At 44.7% G+C, this 24,411-nt stretch overlaps 1 protein-coding gene across 7 annotated transcripts in view; it reads left to right on the forward strand.

Annotated features, from left to right (window-relative positions):
• The window catches only part of LOC106601965 (RNA binding protein fox-1 homolog 1), a 365,104-nt gene that overhangs the window by 310,990 nt on the left and 29,703 nt on the right, over window positions 1-24,411 (forward strand). For 6 of the 7 annotated variants that reach the window (XM_045715920.2, XM_045715918.2, XM_045715917.2 and 3 more), the window contains 6 exons: window positions 6,302-6,445; window positions 6,593-6,646; window positions 8,203-8,295; window positions 12,068-12,128; window positions 13,170-13,223; window positions 21,842-21,977. In XM_045715920.2, the coding sequence (XP_045571876.1) occupies window positions 6,302-6,445; window positions 6,593-6,646; window positions 8,203-8,295; window positions 12,068-12,128; window positions 13,170-13,223; window positions 21,842-21,977 (542 nt within the window). The remainder of the gene's footprint in view (window positions 1-6,301; window positions 6,446-6,592; window positions 6,647-8,202; window positions 8,296-12,067; window positions 12,129-13,169; window positions 13,224-21,841; window positions 21,978-24,411) is intronic. The other variant, XM_045715916.2, reaches the window with a different exon arrangement.

Below are 24,411 nucleotides of genomic sequence, written 5' to 3' on the forward strand. Positions count from 1 at the left end.
AATGTTAAATAGACTGAAGTTGTTCCCCTGTTTCACTCCGCACCCTTGGGAAAATACATGCGTGTGTTCATTCCACATTTTGACTGTATATTTGTTATTTGTGTACATTGATTTGATGACATCATATGTTTTTCCTCCTACACCACACAAACTGAATCAAAGGCTTTTTGGAAACACGCAAAGCAGGTTTATCAATTATGGTGGGTAGAGGATAAAAGTGATCTGATATTCAATAATTGTTAGGAATCAAATTTCTCTCTCTCTCCCTCTCTCTCTCTCTCTCTCTCTCCGTCTCTCTCTCCCTCCGCCCCTCCCTCCTTCCCTCCCTCCCTCCCTCCCTAGAGTCTTAGTTCTCTCCAGTCATCAGTATCTGTTTCTCTCTCTCCTTTCATTCCTTCTCTCCAGCAATATGTCAAAAACACGTCTCTCTTCTCCCCCTCTGACTATTAGATGAAGCTTCTGATGCTGTCGAAAAAGACAAGATATATAGTTTTGGTTTGAAGTGTAGGCGTCCGATGCCTGTACAATGAATGTTCCACAGATGGCACACGCTGCTGCATGTGTGTGTGTGTGTGTGTGTGTGTGTGTGTGTGTGTGTGTGTGTGTGTGTGTGTGTGTGTGTGTGTGTGTGTGTGTGTGTGTGTGTGTGTGTGTGTGTGTGTGTTTATGTGTGTGTGTGTGTGTGTGTGTGTGTGTGTGTGTGTGTGTGTGTGTGTGTGTGTGTGTGTGTGTTTATGTGTGTGTGTGTAACAGCAGCCTGTCAGCCTTATGCTTCCTCCCCTGTATACACACAGACTGTATTTTGTGATGGCCAGCAGCCCAGAGTTGTTTGAGGGAGGAATGGAAAGTATTCTCTTTCTGTAACTGGGTTAACCATGGAGCCAACTGTACTGTGTGTGTGTGTGTGTGTGTGTGTGGTGACGGAAAGTAAAATAAAAATAAATATATTTGTTCCTTCTGGTTTCAGCATCTGAGAGGACTGGGTCTGTCTCTATAGGATATATAGACAGTAGAGGACTGGGTCTGTCTCTATAGGATATACAGACAGTAGAGGACTGGGTCTGTCTCTATAGGATATATAGACAGTAGAGGACTGGGTCTGTCTCTATAGAATATATAGACAGTAGAGGACTGGGTCTGTCTCTATAGGATATATAGACAGTAGAGGACTGGGTCTGTCTCTATAGGATATATAGACAGTAGGGGACTGGGTCTGTCTCTATAGGATATATAGACAGTAGAGGACTGGGTCTGTCTCTATAGGATATATAGACATTAGAGGACTGGGTCTGTCTCTATAGGATATATAGACAGTAGAGGACTGGGTCTGTCTCTATAGGATATATAGACAGTAGAGGACTGGGTCTGTCTCTATAGGATATATAGACAGTTGAGGACTGGGTCTGTCTCTATAGGATATATAGACAGTAGAGGACTGGGTCTGTCTCTATAGGATATATAGACAGTAGAGGACTGGGTCTGTCTCTATAGGATATATAGACAGTTGAGGACTGGGTTTGTCTCTATAGGTTATATAGACAGTAGAGGACTGGGTCTGTCTCTATAGGATATATAGACAGTAGAGGACTGGGTCTGTCTCTATAGGATATACAGACAGTAGAGGACTGGGTCTGTCTCTATAGGATATATAGACAGTAGAGGACTGGGTCTGTCTCTATAGGATATATAGACAGTAGAGGACTGGGTCTGTCTCTATAGGATATATAGACATTAGAGGACTGGGTCTGTCTCTATAGGATATATAGACAGTAGAGGACTGGGTCTGTCTCTATAGGATATATAGACAGTAGAGGACTGGGTCTGTCTCTATAGGATATATAGACAGTAGAGGACTGGGTCTGTCTCTATAGGATATATAGACAGTAGAGGACTGGGTCTGTCTCTATAGGATATATAGACAGTAGAGGACTGGGTCTGTCTCTATAGGATATATAGACAGTAGAGGACTGGGTCTGTCTCTATAGGATATATAGACAGTAGAGGACTGGGTCTGTCTCTATAGGATATATAGACAGTAGAGGACTGGGTCTGTCTCTATAGGATATATAGACAGTAGAGGACTGGGTCTGTCTCTATAGGATATATAGACAGTAGAGGACTGGGTCTGTGTCTATAGGATATATAGACAGTAGAGGACTGGGTCTGTCTCTATAGGATATATAGACAGTAGAGGACTGGGTCTGTCTCTATAGGATATACAGACAGTAGAGGACTGGGTCTGTCTCTATAGGATATATAGACAGTAGAGGACTGGGTCTGTCTCTATAGGATATACAGACAGTAGAGGACTGGGTCTGTCTCTATAGGATATATAGACAGTAGAGGACTGGGTCTGTCTCTATAGGATATATAGACAGTAGAGGACTGGGTCTGTCTCTATAGGATATATAGACAGTAGAGGACTGGGTCTGTCTCTATAGGATATATAGACAGTAGAGGACTGGGTCTGTCTCTATAGGATATATAGACAGTAGAGGACTGGTTCTGTCTCTATAGGATATATAGACAGTAGAGGACTGGGTCTGTCTCTATAGGATATATAGACAGTAGAGGACTGGGTCTGTCTCTATAGGATATATAGACAGTAGAGGACTGGGTCTGTCTCTATAGGATATATAGACAGTAGAGGACTGGGTCTGTCTCTATAGGATATATAGACAGTAGAGGACTGGGTCTGTCTCTATAGGATATATAGACAGTAGAGGACTGGGTCTGTCTCTATAGGATATATAGACAGTAGAGGACTGGGTCTGTCTCTATAGGATATACAGACAGTAGAGGACTGGGTCTGTCTCTATAGGATATATAGACAGTAGAGGACTGGGTCTGTCTCTATAGGATATATAGACAGTAGAGGACTGGGTCTGTCTCTATAGGATATATAGACAGTAGAGGACTGGGTCTGTCTCTATAGGATATATAGACAGTAGAGGACTGGGTCTGTCTCTATAGGATATATAGACAGTAGAGGACTGGGTCTGTCTCTATAGGATATATAGACAGTAGAGGACTGGGTCTGTCTCTATAGGATATATAGACAGTAGAGGACTGGGTCTGTCTCTATAGGATATATAGACAGTAGAGGACTGGGTCTGTCTCTATAGGATATATAGACAGTAGAGGACTGGGTCTGTCTCTATAGGATATATAGACAGTAGAGGACTGTGTCTGTCTCTATAGGATATATAGACAGATGAGGACTGGGTCTGTCTCTATAGGATATATAGACAGTAGAGGACTGGGTCTGTCTCTATAGGATATATAGACAGTAGAGGACTGGGTCTGTCTCTATAGGATATATAGACAGTAGAGGACTGGGTCTGTATCTATAGAATATATAGACAGTAGAGGACTGGGTCTGTCTCTATAGGTTATATAGACAGTAGAGGACTGGGTCTGTCTCTATAGAATATACAGACAGTAGAGGACTGGGTCTGTCTCTATAGGATATATAGACAGTAGAGGACTGGGTCTGTCTCTATAGGATATATAGACATTAGAGGACAGGGTCTGTGTCTATAGGATATTTAGACAGTAGAGGACTGGGTCTGTCTCTATAGGATATATAGACAGTAGAGGACTGGGTCTGTCTCTATAGGATATACAGACAGTAGAGGACTGGGTCTGTCTCTATAGGATATATAGACAGTTGAGGACTGGGTCTGTCTCTATAGGATATATAGACAGTTGAGGACTGGGTCTGTCTCTATAGGATATATAGACAGTAGAGGACTGGGTATGTCTCTATAGGATATATAGACAGTTGAGGACTGGGTCTGTCTCTATAGGATATATAGACAGTAGAGGACTGGGTATGTCTCTATAGGATATATAGACAGTAGAGGACTGGGTCTGTCTCTATAGGATATATAGACAGTAGAGGACTGGGTCTGTCTCTATAGGATATATAGACAGTAGAGGACTGGGTCTGTCTCTATAGGATATATAGACAGTAGAGGACTGGGTCTGTCTCTATAGAATATATAGACAGTAGAGGACTGGGTCTGTCTCTATAGGATATATAGACAGTAGAGGACTGGGTCTGTCTCTATAGGATATATAGACAGTAGAGGACTGGGTCTGTCTCTATATGATATACAGTGAGGGAAAAAAGTATTTGATCCCCTGCTGATTTTGTATGTTTGTCCACTGACAAAGAAATGATCAGTCTATAATTTTAATGGTAGGTTTATTTGAACAGTGAGACACAGAATAACAACCACAAAATCCAGAAAAACACGTCAAAAATGTTTTAAATTATTTGCATTTTAATGAGGGAAATAAGTATTTGACCCCTCTGCAAAACATGACTTTGTACTTGGTGGCAAAACCCTTGTTGGCAATCACAGAGGTCAGACGTTTCTTGTAGTTGGCCACCAGGTTTGCACACATCTCAGGAGGGATTTTGTCCCACTCCTCTTTGCAGATCTTCTCCAAGTCATTAAGTTTTCGAGGCTGACGTTTGGCAACTCGAACCTTCAGCTCCCTCCACAGATTTTCTATGGGACTGGCTAGGCCACTCCAGGACCTTAATGTGCTTCTTCTTGAGCCACTCCTTTGTTGCCTTGGCCATGTGTTTTGGGTCATTGTCATGCTGGAATACCCATCCGCGACCCATTTTACAGTACATGGCCCCATCCATCGTCCCTTTGATGCGGTGAAGTTGTCCTGTCCCCTTAGCAGAAAAACACCCCCAAAGCATAATGTTTCCACCTCCATGTTTGACGGTGGGGATGGTGTTCTTGGGGTCATAGGCAGCATTCCTCCTCCTCCAAACACGGCGATTTGAGTTGATGCCAAAGAGCTCCATTTTGGTCTCATCTGACCACAACACTTTCACCCAGTTGTCCTCTGAATCATTCAGATGTTCATTGGCAAACTTCAGAAGGGCATGTATATGTGCTTTCTTGAGCAGGGGGACCTTGCGGGCGCTGCAGGATTTCAGTCCTTCACGGCGTAGTGTGTTACCAATTGTTTTCTTGGTGACTATGGTCCCAGCTGCCTTGAGATCATTGACAAGATCCTCCTGTGTAGTTCTGGGCTGATTCCTCACCGTTCTCATGATCATTGCAACTCCACGAGGTGAGACCTTGCATGGAGCCCAAGGCCGAGGGAGATTGACAGTTCTTTTGTGTTTCATCCAATTGCGAATAATCGCACCAACTGTTGTCACCTTATCACCAAGCTTCTTGGCGATAGTCTTGTAGCCCAATCCAGCCTTGTGTAGGTCTACAATCTTGTCCCTGACATCCTTGGAGAGCTCTTTGGTCTTGGCCATGGTGGAGAGTTTGGAATCTGATTGATTGATTGCTTCTGTGGGCAGGTGTCTTTTATACAGGTAACAAACAGATTAGGAGCACTCCCTTTAAGAGTGTGCTCCTAATCTCAGTTTGTTACCTGTATAAAAGACACCTGGGAGCCAGAAATCTTTCTGATTGAGAGGGGGTCAAATACTTATCTCCCTCGTTAAAATGCAAATCAATTTATAACATTTTTGACATGCTGTTCACCTCTATAGTCATTCTAGTATAGATCAGCTGTTCACCTCTAGTGCCATCTATATAGATCAGCTGTTCACCTCTAAGTCATTCTAGCATAGATCAGCTGTTCACCTCTAGTGTCATTCTAGTATAGATCAGCTGTTCACCTCTAGTGTTATTCTGGTATAGATCAGCTGTTCACCTCTAGTGTTATTTTAGTATAGATCAGCTGTTCTCCTCTAGTGTTATTCTAGCATAGATCAGCTGTTCACCTCTAGTGTTATTTTAGTATAGATCAGCTGTTCACCTCTAGTGTTATTTTAGTATAGATCAGCTGTTCACCTCTAGTGTCATTCTAGTATAGATCAGCTGTTCTCCTCTAGTGTCATTCTAGTATAGATCAGCTGTTCTAGTATGACACTAGAGGTCAACATGTGTTTCTATGTTTAGTTTTTCTTGTGTGTATAATTCTGTCTCCCTCCATCCCTCCCCTTTCTCTTCCCTCCCCTCCTTCCCTCCCTCCCTCCCTCCCTCCCCTCCCTCCCTCCCTCCCTCCCTCCCTCCCTCCCTCCCTCCCTCCCTCCCTCCCTCCCTCCCTCCCTCCCCATCCCTTCCCTTCCCTCCCCCCTTCTCTTCCCTTCCCTTCCCTTCCCTCCCCTTTCTCTTCCCTCCCTCCCTCCCTCCCTCCCTCCCTCCCTCCCTCCCTCCCTCCCTCCCTCCCTCCCTCCCTCCCTCCCTCCCTTCCCTTCCCTTCCCTCCCCTCTCCCTCCCTCTTCCCTCCCTCCCTCCCTCCCCCCCAGCAGACAGAGGAGGAGTCTCAGACAGACAGTCAGCAGCAGAGCCTGTCGTCTGACAGTTCTAACAGTAAGACTCAACCCAAGCGACTCCATGTCTCCAACATACCCTTCAGATTCAGGGACCCAGACCTCAGGCAAATGTTTGGCGTGAGTATTACACTACAATTACTTATTTTATCCCCCATAAGTGAATCATTTCCAAATGTAAAATGCTACTATATATGCTGTAGTACTGAAAAATCATCCATTAAAGCATGTCATTGACTCTGGCTTTGTTTCTGTCTTTCCTTCCAGCAATTTGGTAAAATCTTAGACGTTGAAATAATTTTTAACGAGCGGGGCTCTAAGGTAGGTGATGCGTTGTGTTTCTCTTCTGCATGGTAGGTGTTAGAGGAAGCTAGAGGTTAGAGATGTGTTTTAGAGGAAGCTAGAGGTTAGAGGTGTGTGTTAGAGGAAGCTAGAGGTTAGAGATGTGTTAGAGGAAGCTAGAGGTTAGAGGTGTGTTTTAGAGGAAGCTAGAGGTTAGAGATGTGTGTTAGAGGAAGCTAGAGGTTAGAGATGTATGTTAGAGGAAGCTAGAGTTTAGCGAGGTGTGAGAGGAAGCTAGAGGTTAGAGAGGTGTTAGAGTAAGCTAGAGGTTAGAGATGTGTTAGAGGAAGCTAGAGGTTAGAGAGGTGTGTTAGAGGAAGCTAGAGATGTGTTAGAGGAAGCTAGAGGTTAGGGATGTGTGTTAAAGGAAGCTAGAGGTTAGAGATGTGTGTTAGAGGAAGCTAGAGGTTAGAGAGGTGTGAGAGGAAGCTAGAGGTTAGAGAGGTGTGAGAGGAAGCTCGAGGTTAGAGATGTGTTTTAGAGGAAGCTAGAGGTTAGAGGTGTGTGTTAGAGGAAGCTAGAGGTTAGAGATGTGTTAGAGGAAGCTAGAGATTAGAGGTGTGTTTTAGAGGAAGCTAGAGGTTAGAGAGGTGTGAGAGGAAGCTAGAGATTAGAGATGTGTGTTAGAGGATGCTAGAGGTTGGAGATGTGTTAGAGGAAGCTAGAGGTTAGAGATGTATTTTAGAGGAAGCTAGAGGTTAGAGAGGTGTGAGAGGAAGCTAGAGGTTAGAGATGTGTTTTAGAGGAAGCTAGAGGTTAGAGAGGTGTGAGAGGAAGCTAGAGGTTAGAGATGTGTTTTAGAGGAAGCTAGAGGTTAGAGGTGTGTGTTAGAGGAAGCTAGAGGTTAGAGATGTGTTAGAGGAAGCTAGAGGTTAGGGATGTGTGTTAGAGGAAGCTAGAGGTTAGGGATGTGTGTTAGAGGAAGCTAGAGGTTAGGGATGTGTGTTAGAGGAAGCTAGAGGTTAGAGATGTGTTAGAGGAAGCTAGAGGTTAGAGATGTGTGTTAGAGGAAGCTAGAGGTTAGAGAGGTGTGAGAGGAAGCTAGAGGTTAGAGATGTGTTAGAGGAAGCTAGAGGTTAGAGGTGTGTATTAGAGGAAGCTAGAAGTTAGAGATGTGTTAGAGGAAGCTAGAGGTTAGAGATGTGTTAGAGGAAGCTAGAGGTTAGAGATGTGTTAGAGGAAGCGAGCGGTTAGAGATATATGTTAGAGGAGGCTAGACGTTAGAGATGTGTTAGAGGAAGCGAGAGGTTAGAGATGTGTGTTAGAGGAAGCGGGTGAGAGGTGGGGCTGAGGAGGTGTGTTAGAGGATAGAAGATATGGAAAACATTTTGAAGCAGAGGGGGTTCCTGCCTAAAGCTGGCCTATAATACATTTCTTTTTTTTTTCTCCTTTTATTCTACTGAACATCAGCCCAGGCTGTTTCTGTAATGACTGGAGGACTTTGAGTAATGACAGTAATAATATGAATAATGATTATAATGATAATAACATGAATAACATGCATGTTGTTCTCTCCCTCTCCATCCTGCATGCAGGGTTTTGGGTTCGTAACTTTCGAGCATAGTGCGGACGCTGACAGGGCGCGAGAAAAATTACACGGCACGGTCGTAGAAGGCCGTAAAATAGAGGTGCATGTTACAAATACTTCCTCCATTTCCTCCTCCTCTTCCTCCTTTACCTCCTCCTCTTCCCCTTTGTCAGTGTGTGTGTGAATGTGTGTGTGCATAAAGTCTGCTTCACTCCCTCCATTCCACCCTGTCCCACACGTCACCTGTCTCTCCACCTGCGTCATCACCTCCCTCCCTGAACTCTCCTCATACAGGCCCCATTTTGGTTTATTGTTCATACCCATTAATACGTCTACAAGTTTACTGTTGTATATTTCCCAGGATTTGCTTCATTTTGTCATGACCTAATTTATTTTCAAAGAGCTCATTTGTTATCTTCAGTTGAAGTTTGTTGTGAAGTACATACAGTTGAAGTCGGAAGTTTACATACTCTTAGGTTGGAGTCATTAAAACTCGTTTTTCAACCCCTTCACAAATGTCTTGTTAACAAACTATAGTTTTGGCAAGTCGGTTAGGACATCTACTTTGTGCATGACACAAGTAATTGTTCCAACAATTGTTTATAGACATATTATTTCACTTATAATTCACTGTATCACAATTCCAGTGGGTCAGAAGTTTACATACATTAAGCTGACTGTGCCTTTAAACAGCTTGGAAAATTCCAAAAAATGATGTTATGGCTTTAGAAGCTTCTAATAGGCTAATTGACATAATTTGAGTCAATTGGAGGTGTACCTGTGGATGTATTTCAAGGCCTACCTTCAAACTCAGTGCCTCTTTGCTTGACATCATGGGAAAATCAAAAGAAATCAGCCAAGACCTCAGAAAACAAATGTAGACCTCCACAAGTCTGGTTCATCCTTGGGAGCAATTTCCAAATGCCTGAAGGTACCACGTTCATCTGTACAAGCAATAGTACGCAAGTATAAACACCATGGGACCACACAGCCGTCATACCGCTCAGGAAGGAGACGCGTTCTGTCTCCTAGAGATGAACGTACTTTGGTGCGAAAAGTGCAAATCAATCCCAGAACAACAGCAAAGGACCTTGTGAAGATGCTGGAGGAAACAGGTACAAAAGTATATATATCCACAGTAAAAACGAGTCCTATATCGACATAACCTGAAAGGCCGCTCAGCAAGGAAGAAGCCCCTGCTCCAAAACCGCCATAAAATAGCCAGATTATGGTTTGCAACTGCACATGGGGACAAAGATCATACTTTTTGGAGAAATGTCCTCTGGTCTGATGAAACAAAAATAGAACTGTTTGGCCATGATGACCATCATTATGTTTGGAGGAAAAAGGGGACGCTTGCAAGCCGAAGAACACCATCCCAACCATGAAGCACAGGGGTGGCAGCAACACGGGGGTGTTTTGCTGCAGGAGGGACTGGTGCACTTCAGAAAATAGATGGCATCTTGAGGATGAAAAATTATGTGGATATATTGAATCAACATCTCAGTCAGGAAGTTAAAGCTTGGTCGCAAATGGGTCTTCCAATTGGACAATGACCCCAAGCATACTTCCAAAGTTGTGGGAAAATGGCTTAAGGACATCAAAGTCAAGGTATTGGAGTGGCCATCACAAAGCCCTGACCTCAATCCTATAGACAATTTGTGGGCAGAACTGAGAAAGCGTGCGTGAGCAAGGAGGCCTACAAACTGACTCAGTTACACCAGCTCTGTCAGGGGGAATGGGCCAAAATTCACCCAACTTATTGTGGGAAGCTTGTGGAAGGCTACCTGAAATGTTTGACCCAAGTAAAACAATTTAAAGGCAATGCTACCAAATACTAATTGAGTGTATATAAACTTCTGACCCACTGGGAATGTGATGAAAGAAATAAATCTTAAATAAATAATTCTCTCTACTATTATGCTGACATTTAACATTCTTAAAATAAAGTGGTGATCCTAACTGACCTAAGACAGGGAATTTTTACTAGGATTGAATGTCAGGAATTGTGAAACTGAGTTTAAATGTATTTGGCTAAGGTGTATGTAAACTTCCGAATACAACTGTATTGTGTTTTGTCTTTCTGAAGTTAAAGGGTGCTTACAGCCAGTTCCTCAGGAAAGTCAGGAAGTAAACAAAGCAGTGAAGGATCATGGGTAGTGAGTGACCTCACTGCAGGGTTAGGGATATAAGGTGGCCTGTAAGTTACAAACTACAGTCCCCTATAAACAGTGGAGAAAAAGTCAAACATATAAAAGCTAAAGAGAACAATGATAGTATTTGCCACTTATTCTCATCCAACACTTTTCTAGAAACATTGATTTGGTTTCCTTGGCAACTCAAAAATACAATCCAAGAATAAAAATATGTTTTGGAACTACAGAGAGAGCTAAAAGAGAGAGAGTTTAGTGCATAGTGCAGGGTTTCCCAAACTCGGTCCTCGGGACACCAAGAGGTGCATGTTTTTTTTTTTCACTAGCACTACACAGCTGATTCAAATAATCAACTCACCAACAAGCTTTTATAATTTGACTCAGCTGTTTAGCTGACCAAAACGTGTACCTGTTGGAGACCAGAGGACAGAGTTTGGCAAACGCTGGCATAGTGATTGCGGGTATGACTGCCATTGCTTTGGCCTTTTGAGTAAGACGTTGCATATTCCTCTCTCATCTCCCCCCTCCTCCATCTTCCCAATGGTAGCTCCACTCGTATACGCCCCCAACTCTGTTACCACGGTAACAAAACACAAACAAGTGGGCGGGGCCAAAAACTGGTCTGGGAATGGTAAGTGTGAAGCGAGCCATTCTGCAAATGTATTATTCTACCCTATTTTTCTCTTATCTTTCTCTATCTATCTTTCTCTCTCTCTCTCTCTTTCTCTCTCTCACACACTCTATCTCGAACGCTCGCTACGCTCAAATTCACGTGACTTTCTTTTGGCTTGTGGTTGAGTTGGGTGTTTCTTCAAGCTGTGTTATGATTATATGTTTTCTCTTGCGTGTTACGGCGTGTTTTACCACTCAGTGTCTCAGTCCAGCTGCTAGCGTGATGATGACTGATGATGCGTGATGCGTGACCCAATCTGATTGGTTGAGACATGCACTGACTCGTTGCACCTCTACTCTGGGACTGTGGAACCCGTTGATTGTGTTTTTGGACCACAATGCACCCTGTTTTTAATTTTCCCTTCTGTTAGCTGTGATTCAAGCTGGAATGACTTGATTGATTGACTGATTCATTGATTGGTTGATTTGATCAGTTTTTTATTTCTGTATTTATTTCTGTTTTGATTTGGTTGATGACTCTTGATTGTTGTTGCGATGACGCTCCAGGCTTGGTGAGGTGGAGTGTGAATGCTAAATGTCGCTTTGTGTCTGTCTGATGGTTCTCCTTACTCTGGAAGATGACTGGATGTTGCAGAATGCTCCAAACATGTCTGTCCTCCTCCTCCTCCTCCTTCTCCTCCTCCTTCATGTTCTTTGTTAGTTGTTTCCCTCCTGATAGTTCTTCCCCCTCTCCACCGCATGCTCCTTCATATGACAACACAGCTGTTTGATTGTTTGTCCAGTGTTGTTTCTTTTACGTTTCATTTCCTTTTGAAGATAACTGGATTAAGCATGCTGGAAATCTTTTACAATATGAAAATATAATATTTTTTAATTTGCTTTGTATGAAGTCTTTACTACTTATGTATGACCTGTTTAAATACTGACATGGATGTTTGTCATGACAACTTAAAACGTTTTGGAACACATTGATGTACAAATTATGATATGGAAGCATGCTGCTTTATTGATCACAACATCCTGTTGGGTTTTAATATGTGGCTGACTGCTATTGGAAATGCACTGATACAAGCCTGTCTGTGATAGGTCAACAATGCAACAGCACGGGTAATGACCAATAAGAAGACAGTCAATCCTTATGCAAATGGTAAGACTCACTGGGCCTCTGTGGGAGGGGGTTAAGACTCACTGGGCCTCTGTGGGAGGGGGTTAAGACTCACTGGGCCTCTGTGGGAGGGGGTTAAGACTCACTGGGCCTCTGTGGGAGGGGTTTAAGACTCACTGGGCCTCTGTAGGATGGGGTTTAAGACTCACTGGGCCTCTGTGGGAGGGGGTTAAGACTCACTGGGCCTCTGTGGGAGGGGGTTAAGACTCACTGGGCCTCTGTGGGAGGGGGTTAAGACTCACTGGGCCTCTGTGGGAGGGGGTTAAGACTCACTGGGCCTCTGTGGGAGGGGGTTAAGACTCACTGGGCCTCTGTGGGAGGGGGTTAAGACTCATTGGGCCTCTGTGGGAGGGGGTTAAGACTCACTGGGCCTCTGTGGGAGGGGGTTAAGACTCACTGGGCCTCTGTGGGAGGGGGTTAAGACTCATTGGGCCTCTGTGGGAGGGGGTTAAGACTCACTGGGCCTCTGTGGGAGGGGGTTAAGACTCATTGGGCCTCTGTGGGAGGGGGTTAAGACTCATTGGGCCTCTGTGGGAGGGGGTTAAGACTCACTGGGCCTCTGTGGGAGGGGGTTAAGACTCATTGGGCCTCTGTGGGAGGGGGTTAAGACTCATTGGGCCTCTGTGGGAGGGGGTTAAGACTCACTGGGCCTCTGTGGGAGGGGGTTAAGACTCATTGGGCCTCTGTGGGAGGGGGTTAAGACTCATTCGGCCTCTGTGGGATGGGGTTAAGACTCACTGGGCCTCTGTGGGAGGGGGTTAAGACTCATTGGGCCTCTGTGGGAGGGGGTTAAGACTCATTGGGCCTCTGTGGGAGGGGGTTAAGACTCATTGGGCCTCTGTGGGAGGGGTTTAAGTCCACTTATATGTTTTGTCTTTATCTTCTAGAAAATATTTTGATAAGAAAGATAAGTTCTATCCTGCAACAGTTGCTCAATTTTATTTTTAATCTCTCTCTCCTTCTCTCTCTCTCCTTCTCTCTCTGTCTCTCTCTCTCTCTCTCTCTCTGTCACTCTGTCTCCAGGGTGGAAGTTGAACCCAGTAGTCGGTGCAGTCTACAGTCCAGAGTTCTATGCAGGTAAGAGGACAGAAGCCTAGTCATTAACTGTGTTCCAAGTCTTTAGGTCTTAGACATCCACATCACATGATTCAGGGAACCACATCCACATCACATGATTCAGGGAACCTCATCCACATCACATGATTCAGGGAACCACATCCACCTCACATGATTCACTGAACCACATCCACATCACATGATTCAGGGAACCACATCCACATCACATGATTCAGGGAACCACATCCACATCACATGATTCACTGAACCACATCCACATCACATGATTCAGGGAACCACATCCACATCACATGATTCAGGGAACCACATCCAAATGACATGATTCACTGAACCACATCCACATCACATGATTCACTGAACCACATCCACATCACATGATTCAGCTAACCACATCCACATCACATGATTCAGGGAACCACATCCACATCACATGATTCACTGAACCTCATCCACATCACATGATTCAGCGAACCACATCCACATCACATGATTCACTGAACCACATCCACATCACATGATTCAGGGAACCTCATCCACATCACATGATTCAAGGAACCACATCCACATCACATGATTCACTGAACCTCATCCACATCACATGATTCAGCGAACCACATCCACATCACATGATTCACTGAACCACATCCACCTCACATGATTCAGCGAACCACATCCACATCACATGATTCACTGAACCACATCACATGATTCAGTGAACCACATCCACATCACATGATTCTCTGAACCACATCCACATCACATGATTCAGGGAACCACATCCACATCACATGATTCAGGGAACCTCATCCACATCACATGATTCAGGGAACCACATCCACCTCACATGATTCACTGAACCACATCCACATCACATGATTCAGGGAACCACATCCACATCACATGATTCAGGGAACCACATCCACATCACATGATTCACTGAACCACATCCACATCACATGATTCAGGGAACCACATCCACATCACATGATTCAGGGAACCACATCCACATCACATGATTCACTGAACCACATCCACATCACATGATTCACTGAACCACATCCACATCCACATGATTCAGCGAACCACATCCACATCACATGATTCAGGGAACCACATCCACATCACATGATTCACTGAACCTCATCCACATCACATGATTCAGCGAACCACATCCACATCACATGATTCACTGAACCACATCCACCTCACATGATTCAGCGAACCACATCCACATCACATGATTCACTGAACCACATCACATGATTCAGCGAACCACATCCACATCACATGATTCTCTGAACCACATCCACATCACATGATTCAGGGAACCACATCCACATCACATGATTCAGGGAACCTCATCCACATCACATGATTCAGGGAACCACATCCACATCACATGATTCACTGAACCACATCCACATCACATGATTCAGGGAACCACATCCACATCACATGATTCAGGGAACCTCATCCACATCACATGATTCAGGGAATCACATCCACATCACATGATTCACTGAACCACATCCACATCACATGATTCAGTGAACCACATCCACATCACATGATTCACTGAACCACATCCACATCACATGATTCAGGGAACCTCATCCACATCACATGATTCAGGGAACCACATCCACATCACATGATTCAGGGAACCTCATCCACATCACATGATTCAGGGAACCACATCCACATCACATGATTCACTGAACCACATCCACATCACATGATTCAGGGAACCTCATCCACATCACATGATTCACTGAACCACATCCACATCACATGATTCACTGAACCACATCCACATCACATGATTCAGGGAACCACATCCACATCACATGATTCACTGAACCACATCCACATCACATGATTCAGCGAACCACATCCACATCACATGATTCACTGATCCACATCCACATCACATGATTCAGCGAACCACATCCACATCACATGATTCACTGAACCACATCACATGATTCAGCAAACCACATCCACATCACATGATTCACTGAACCACATCCACATCACATGATTCAGTGAACCACATCACATGATTCAGCAAACCACATCCACATCACATGATTCAGCAGTACTCTGGGTGGTCAGGTCATTGGTGTAAATTATACACCGGGTAATCCTGAAAGCTGATTGGATTAAAAAAAATGCATTCCAGCCGGTGTCTACTCCACAAGTTACCACTGGCTAAATCTATAACGTTAAAATGCCCACATACTCTGTTCCATCTGACTGCACAATCCACTATCTCATCAGCCCAGCCAGGCAATTTATAAACTTGATCTCCAGTATAAAAAGCATCTAGACATTATCTCACATTTCTTTAAAACTAACATTTAGTTTTCAACAGCTGAGATTTATATCAACCTTGCTGTCTGTCTCTCTGACATTTGCAACATTGTTTCAATATTCAAATTGGATCTCCAGCTGTCCCATAGTAATGAGCGTGTCAGGATGAGACAGACGGGCAGACAGCTTTTCTGGTTCATAGGCACATGATTACTGCATACAACAGCTGTAGGATCAGCAGAGGCATTCGGGGCAGTTAGAGGGACATAAATTAGGTTACTTACATTGTGTCTACCAACGCCCCTGGTATAATGACCATTTGCTGAAGCATGACAACTCAGTGAGACAATGGTATCGATTAGCTGAGCTGGGCTTGGGTCATTGATAAGTCATTGTCTCAATGCGGCCTTATAGTGCTGTGAAAGGATCCAGGAACCTGCGTCACAATGGTAGGGATTAGCTGAGCTGGGCTTGGGTCATTGATAAGTCATTGTTTCAACACAGCCTTATAGTGCTGTGAAAGGATCCAGGAACCCAAATGATTTTGGGTGGATCCCATCCTCCTTATAAAACGTGTTTTGTTTCCAAAAGGTATCAAAATTGTCAACAAAAGTTACACCCATTGAGCTGCAATAATCATGTAGCCAGTTGTGAAGAGAAAGAATCTTGCTAAAGCGTTCAATGCCACGATTCAGAGAGGGCACAGGGCCAGATATGATGTGTCTTTTGTTAGTGTCTAGCAGAGAGTCAATCAGCTCTTTAAAATCCAGTTTCAACTGTTCAGAGCTGCCCTTCATAATGTCATTAAAACCCCCGACGTTGACTTTGAAATGGTAAGCACTGCGGCCGCAGACACAGGCCCCCCCAAGCGACGAAGGTGCAGGAAGATCAGGCTCCAAGACGGCAAAACTTTGTGCTGTTTGTATCCGCTCCGGGCCTCTTGTTGGGAGTGTAGACTGCTTTGTGGGAGGCCGCTGTCTTCGGCTTCCACGGCTCGTGACTGTCACGACTTCCGCCGAAGTCGGCTCCTCTCCTTGTTCGGGCGGCGTTCGACGTCACCGGCTTTCTAGCCATCACCGCTCCATTTCTCATATGTCCATTTGTTTTATCTTGTTCCATTCACACCTGGTTTTCATTCCATAATCACACTGCATGTATTTAGTCCTCTGTACCCCTCCATGTCTTTGTGTGTAATTGTTTATTGTTATGTGGGTTTTGTCAGGCGCCATACTTTTGTCAAGTTCCGTGTTTTTTGGCACGTTTATGTTGCTTTGAGCTGTCATTTTGGACCGGAATTAAAATGCGCCTGTTTACCACATTCTGATCTCCTGCACCTGACTTCGCCTCCCGTACACACCCCTGACAGCGACATGCAACCACCGTTGAATGTCTTGCTCTTCTTGCTGTGCTCCTTCGACACCGCGTTCAGATGGGGGAGCTCCAAGCAACACCGGCCAGTCGGATAATGACAAACGACAAGGCGGAGATGCATCCAACAAGCGCAAATGCCCTCCAGCCACCGGCGTAGAAAATGTAAGCATTCCACTCTGCGTTTTCACTAGTTTCTTACATAGGCTGGCGAGCTGCGTGATCAAGGAAGCCACCTCAAGCCCATAGTCTTCGGCAAGTAAACATTTTGCTGCTTTGGAGTGATCCGGTTTGTCCCGAAACAAAGCGTAGTAGATACAGCTCCTACACTAAGGCCAGACCAACTCAATTTGAACTGTGCCCACCAAGGCCACACCTACCTGGGTTGAATGCCCACGAAGGCCACACCTACCTGGGTTGAATGCCCACGAAGGCCACACCTACCTGGGTTGAATGCCCACGAAGGCCACACCTACCTGGGTTGAATTCCCACCAAGGCCACACCTACCTGGGTTGAATGCCAACCAAGGTCATACCAAGCCAGGTTGACTGCCCACGAAGGCCAGAACTACCTGGGTTGAATGCCCACCAAGGCCACACCAACCTGGGATCAAATGCCCACCAAGGCCACACCAACCTGGGTTGAATGACACCAAGGCCACACCAATATGGGTTGAAATGCCCACCAAGGCCACACCAACATGGATTGAAATGCCCACCAAGGCCACACCAACCTGGGTTGAAATGCCCACCAAGGCCACACCAACCTGGGTTGAAATGCCTACCAAGGCCACACCAACATGGGTTGAAATGCCCACCAAGGCCACACCAACCTGGGTTGAAATGCCCACCAAGGCCACACCAACCTGGGTTAATTGAAACAATGCTTTAGTGCAGTACAGAAGAATCAGAAGACAGTGGTAACAAATAGATATTTATAGATTAGAGGGATAGAAGACGTCATGCTGACACACAGATGCAACAACAAATACTCCTACACACACACACGCACGCACGCACGCACACACACACACACACACACACACACGCACATACACCAAGCATTTTAAGACTCAGAGAGGATTTCTTTGTCTTTCTTTGTCTTTTTCCATATATCTCTCTTTTGCATGTGTGTGTGTGCATGCATGCGTGTTTACCTTGGCTGTACCATTCCTGACCCTCCGTCCTCTCCTGTCATTACCCTCTCTCTCATTATGGTGAAAAATATCATCCTGATTTATCATTATTTGAACAAAGTCAGGAAGAAGGACATAGGCATAGAGAGAGAGAGAGAGATAGATAGAGAGATAGATAGAGAGAAAGAGCGAGAGAGAGAGAGAGAGACATAGATAGACAGAGAGAGAGACCTAATTGTCTGTCTTTTCAAGGGCATCATGGGGCTGAACTATATTTTGTAAATTGAAATCAATATGTTTCATTTCTCCAGACACTCATTTTCCTAATTCAGTGAACATTCTTTTAATTACAAGATTCTCCGTATCGATTCACTTTGTCTCACCTTTCAAATCCCCCAAACACCATTAGGCTTTGTGTGTCTGTGTGTGTGTGTGTGTGTGTGTGTGTGTGTGTGTGTGTGTGTGTGTGTGTGTGTGTGTGTGTGTGTGTGTGTGTGTGTGTGTGTCTGCGCACCTGTGTGTGTGTGTGTGTGTGTGTGTGTGTGTGTGTGTGTGTGTGTGTGTGTGTGTGTGTGTGTGTGTGTTGGGCCTGCTTTAGGTTCTCCTGTCTCTCCCTTCTCTTCTGTGATTAATGAGGGCATCATGAAGACGTGCTGATTGTGTCAGGACACTGTTCTGAGGTGGTGGGGAGTTGGGTCTGCTCACTAGTCTGTTGTTTAGACATGCTGAGAATGTTTACACAGTCAGGTTAATACAAAAGTATGATTAAAATGTTTACATGCTTTACAAGAAGAACGATTTCCCTAATAATCCTGTTTACATGGACACATCTGAAATCAGGCTACCTGTTAGGACTTGCAGAAAAATCGCCAATCAAAATAAACATTCTACCACAGCGACCATGTCATTTTTGGGAAGCCTATTTGATTCTGAGTTGGGGCATATAAAGAGTGTTTACATGTCCTAATAATTAGAAAGATAAACTCAGAAAACCAGGTGTTTTAAAGGGCGTATGCTTACATCAATTATGACTTTATGCCGATTAAGATACACAGAGTAAGGTGTGTAAATCTCAACCCTCATCCCGTTAACTCTCCTAGCTGTAATCTATAACAACCCTCATCCCTTCAACTCTCCTAGCTGTAATCTATAACAACCCTCATCCCTTTAACTCTCCTAGCTGTAATCTATAACAACCCTCATCCCTTTAAGTCTCCTACCTGTAATCTATAACAACCCTCATCCCTTTAACTCTCCTAGCTGTAATCTATAACAACCCTCATCCCTTTAACTCTCCTAGCTGTAATCTATAACAACCCTCATCCCTTTAACTCTCCTAGCTGTAATCTATAACAACCCTCATCCCTTTAACTCTCCTAGCTGTAATCTATAACAACCCTCATCCCTTTAACTCTCCTAGCTGTAGTCTATAACAACCCTCATCCCTTTAACTCTCCTAGCTGTAATCTATAACAACCCTCATCCCTTTAACTCTCCTAGCTGTAATCTATAACAACCCTCATCCCTTCAACTCTCCTAGCTGTAATCTATAACAACCCTCATCCCTTTAACTCTCCTAGCTGTAATCTATAACAACCCTCATCCCTTTAAGTCTCCTACCTGTAATCTATAACAACCCTCATCCCTTTAACTCTCCTAGCTGTAATCTATAACAACCCTCATCCCTTTAACTCTCCTAGCTGTAATCTATAACAACCCTCATCCCTTTAACTCTCCTAGCTGTAATCTATAACAACCCTCATCCCTTTAACTCTCCTAGCTGTAATCTATAACAACCCTCATCCCTTTAAATCTCCTACCTGTAATCTATAACAAGCTTCATCACTTTAACTCTCCTACCTGTAATCTCCAACAACCCCATCACTTTAACTGTCCTACCTGTAATCTATAACAACCCTAATTACTTTATCTATCTATCTATCTATCTATCTATCTATCTATCTATCTATCTATCTATCTATCTATCTATCTATCTATCTATCTATCTATCTATCTATCTATCTATCTATCTATCTATCTATCTATCTATCTATCTATCTATCTATCTATCTATCTATCTATCTATCTATCTATCTATCTATCTATCTATCTATCTATCTATCTATCTATCTATCTATCTATCTATCTATCTATCTATCTATCTATCTATCTATCTATCTATCTATCTATCTATCTATCTATCTATCTATCTATCTATCTATCTATCTATCTATCTATCTATCTATCTATCTATCTATCTATCTATCTATCTATCTATCTATCTATCTATCTATCTATCTATCTATCTATCTATCTATCTATCTATCTATCTATCTATCTATCTATCTATCTATCTATCTATCAGTGTTGAAAGGTTTGACCACTTGGAGTGTTGAAAGGTTCGACCACTTGGAGTGTTGAAAGGTTCGAACACTTGGACTTCACTTTATGGAGCATTGAAAGGCTCAACCAATTGGATAGTTCAAAGGTTTCGACCACTTGGAGGGTTGAAAGGCCCGACTACTTGGAGTGGTGAAAGGTTCGACCACTTGGAGTGTTGAAAGGTTTGACCACCTGGAGTGTTGAAAGGTTCTGACCACTTGGAGTGTTGAAAGGTTCGAACACTTGGACTTCACTTTATGGAGCATTGAAAGGTTTGACCAATTGGATAGTTCAAAGGTTTCGACCACTTGGAGTGTTGAAAGGTTCAACTACTTGGAGTGTTGAAAGGTACGACCACTTGGAGTGTTGAAAGGTTGGACCACTTGGACTTCTCTTTATGGAGCATTGAAAGGTTCGACCACTTGGAGGTTTGAAAGGTTTGACAACTTGGACATCTCTTTATGGAGCGTTGAAAGGTTCGACCACTTGGACTTCTCTTCATGAAGCGTTGAAAGGTACGACCACTTGGAGTGTTGAAAGGTTCCGACCGCTTGGACTTCTCTTGATTGAGAGTTGAAAGGTTCAATCAGTTGGAGCGTTGAAAGGTTCGACCAATTGGAGTGTTGAAAGGTTCCGACCACTTGGACTTCTCTTTATGGAGCGTTAAAAGGTTCGAGCACTTGGAGTGTTGAAAGGTCTGACCACTTGGACTTCTCTTTATGGAGCGTTAAAAAGTTTGACCACTTGGAGTGTTGAAAGGTTCGAGCACTCGGAGTGTTGAAACGTTCGACCACTTGGAGTGTTGAAAGTTTCGACCACTTGGAGTGTTTAAGTGCTTGAGTGTGATATCCTTGAGAGCACAGAAACATTTTCTTCATTTCCAAGGTCACACAAAGCCTGTAGTGTATATTACCTGTCAGACTATGAGAACATTGACCCGTCATCATAGTCTGTTGTTGTTGTTGTGCCCATGCATAATACAATCAATAGGAAGATGTTTACCTTGTGACTCTCCTGTCAATATACCTGATGTCTTTAGAACAGCCTGGTCCATTCTGGAGATATCACGCTCTAATCCTGTTAACTCACTGTCTGTGTCCAAAATGACTCCCTATTCCCTAGATAGTGCCCTACAAGCCCTGGTCAAAAGTAGTGCACTCTGTAGGGAATAGGGTGCCATAGGGCTCTGGTCAAAGTAGTGCACTATGTAGGGAATAGGGTGAGTGTTTGTTTTGTGCAGTTTTAGTATTTTAATATTTGACTTGAGTCGATGTCATCTGAATTTACAATTTGTCTTGCTGCAATTTTTACACAGAGCACTGAAGCATTTCTCTGTGAAATGATAATCTCTCTCTCGCTCTCTCTCTCTCTCTCTCTCTCACCCCTTCTCTCTCTACCGTACTCTCTTTCTGTCTCCAGTACCGGGCTTCCCCTACACAGCAGCCAGTGCAGCAGTGGCGGCTTACAGAGGGGCCCATCTAAGAGGTCGAGGGCGTACGGTCTACAACACATTCAGAGCAGCCGCACCCCCACCTCACATCCCCACTTACGGAGGGTGAGTTTCCCTCTCTTCTCTCTTTATTTATCTGTACCGTGCTCTCTCTTTCTGTCTTTATTTGTGTATACCTCACTCCTCTTGTTCCCTTTGTCTCTCTCTTTATCCTCCTCCTGTCTCTCTTTCTTTATCCTCCTCCTGTCTCTCTCTTTCTCTATCCTCCTCCTGTCTCTCTCTCTTTCTCTATCCTCCTCCTGTCTCTCTCACTCTCTTTCTCTCTCTCTCTCTCTATCCTCCTCCTGTCTCTCTCACTCTCTTTCTCTCTCTCTCTCTATCATCCTCCTGTCTCTCTCACTCTCTTTCTCTCTCTCTCTCTATCCTCCTCCCGTCTCTCTCTCTCTTTATCCTCCTCTCTCTCTCTTTCTCTCTCTCTCTCTCGCTCTATCCTCCTCCTGTCTCTCTATCCTCCTCCTGTCTCTCTCTCTCTCTTTATCCTCCTCCTTTCTCCTCTCTCTCTTCCTCTCTCTCTTTCTTTCTCTCTGTCTCTAATTCTCCTCTCTCCGTCTCTCTCTCTAACTGTCTCTCTCTGTGTCTGTATATGATGTGTAATGGGGTTTTCAGGATAGAGGATAGAAGCAGTGTATACTGATCTTGCCCCACCAGAGAAAGCCACCCCCATAGCATGTGATCGGGCATGCCCAAAGACTTGCACCTGACCTTGCACAGACTCATGTGAGATGACTGTCAGTCTGGGCTGGGGGGTTCTGGGGGTTGTAGTGCTTGGGTTGGAGTTGCCTCCAGACACTGATCTAAGGTCCGTTGTGTACCCTCCTATTGGTTAGGGTTTGGATTGGGGGAGGGGGATCTGATCCTAGATCTGTGCTTAAAGGGTAACTTCCACCCTGTGCTTATAGCTCTCTGCTGTCTTTGGATTTGGAGAGAGCCCCCCCCCCCCCCCCACACCCTCTCCCTCTTCTCCGTGGTGCCCCCTTCACCCTCTCCCTCTTCCCCGTGCCCCCTACACCCTCTCCCTCTTCCCCATGCCCCCTACACCCTCTCCCTCTTCCCCGTGCCCCCTACAGCCTCTCCCTCTTCCCCATGCCCCCTACACCCTCTCCCTCTTCCCCGTGCCCCCCACACCCTCTCCCTCTTCCCTCGTGCCCCCCACACCCTCTCCCTCTTCCCCGTGCCCCCCACACCCTCTCCCTCTTCCCCGTGCACCCCACACCCTCTCCCTCTTCCCTGTGCCCCTTACTCCCTCTTCCCCGTGCCCCCCATCCCCTAGAGGATGATAGCTCTAACAGGGGGAGGCTGTATGAGACGTCAAATATGATTCTGATTATAATTTTTCTGTCTTTTTTTTCTCTCTTCATAATTGCAAGCATCTGGTGTCTAAGGAGGCTGAAAGTTCATTTACTAAACTTAACAAATGAAACAACCCCCCCCCCCCCCCCAAAAAAAAAACAGATGAACAACCCTTTGCCCCCCTATATGATTTTAGACACTCTAGCGGAGTCCTGACATAGAGATAGGTGACATAGATAGTATTTCCATTAACTCTGGTCCACTCCCTTAATTGCTCTCATGAAAGCCCTATCTGGAGTCATTCATGCAGAGCTGGGTGTAGTTCTATTACAAATGGCTGTCTGAGGGAGATGAGTGGACTGGAAATGAAATACTGGGACCAACCAGGGACAGACACAAATGCACACGCTCACACACACACACACACACACACACACACACACACACACACACACACACACACACACACACACACACACACACACACACACACACACACACACAGACACACACACCAGTCCCGGGGAGCAGTCTAATGACTCTGTCCGAAGCAGAATGCTCTTTCCATGTTGTGACATTTCAGTTGTTATTGATTATCAGAGATCGACCAAACAGTCTAAAGCACATCTAATTGCTGCTGAGACACAGACACATTAAACACACACACAACACACACACACATACACCACACACACACAACACACACATACAACACACACACACACACAACACACACAAGCACACATAAAACACACACAACACACACAAGCACACATACGATACCCAGAAACTCTCAGTTTTATCTGGGTGAGAGCTTGTCTTAGTCACAGAGGACCAGAAGGCAGAGTGTCATAACAGAGATAGAGAGAGATAACAGATGGACCTGAGAAAAATACTAGATGCAAATGTCATAATCATCATCATCATAATCATGAGGTCCTGTGTGGCTCAGTCGGTAGAGCTTGGTGCTTGGAGCTTGGCGCTTGGCGCCTGGAGCTTGGCGCCTGGAGCTTGGCGCCTGGAGCCTGGAGCCTGGAGCCTGGAGCTTGGAGCTTGGCGCCTGGAGCTTGGAGCCTGGCGCCTGGAGCTTGGCGCCTGGTGCCTGGAGCTTGCGCCTGGCGCTTGGCGTTTGGAGTTTGGAGCTTGGAGCTTGGAGCTTGGAGCTTGGAGCTTGGAGTTTGGAGCTTGG

The sequence above is a fragment of the Salmo salar genome, chromosome 03 (assembly GCF_965601325.2).
Source record: "Salmo salar chromosome 03, fSalSal1, whole genome shotgun sequence".
Classification (NCBI taxonomy): Eukaryota; Metazoa; Chordata; class Actinopteri; order Salmoniformes; family Salmonidae; genus Salmo; species Salmo salar.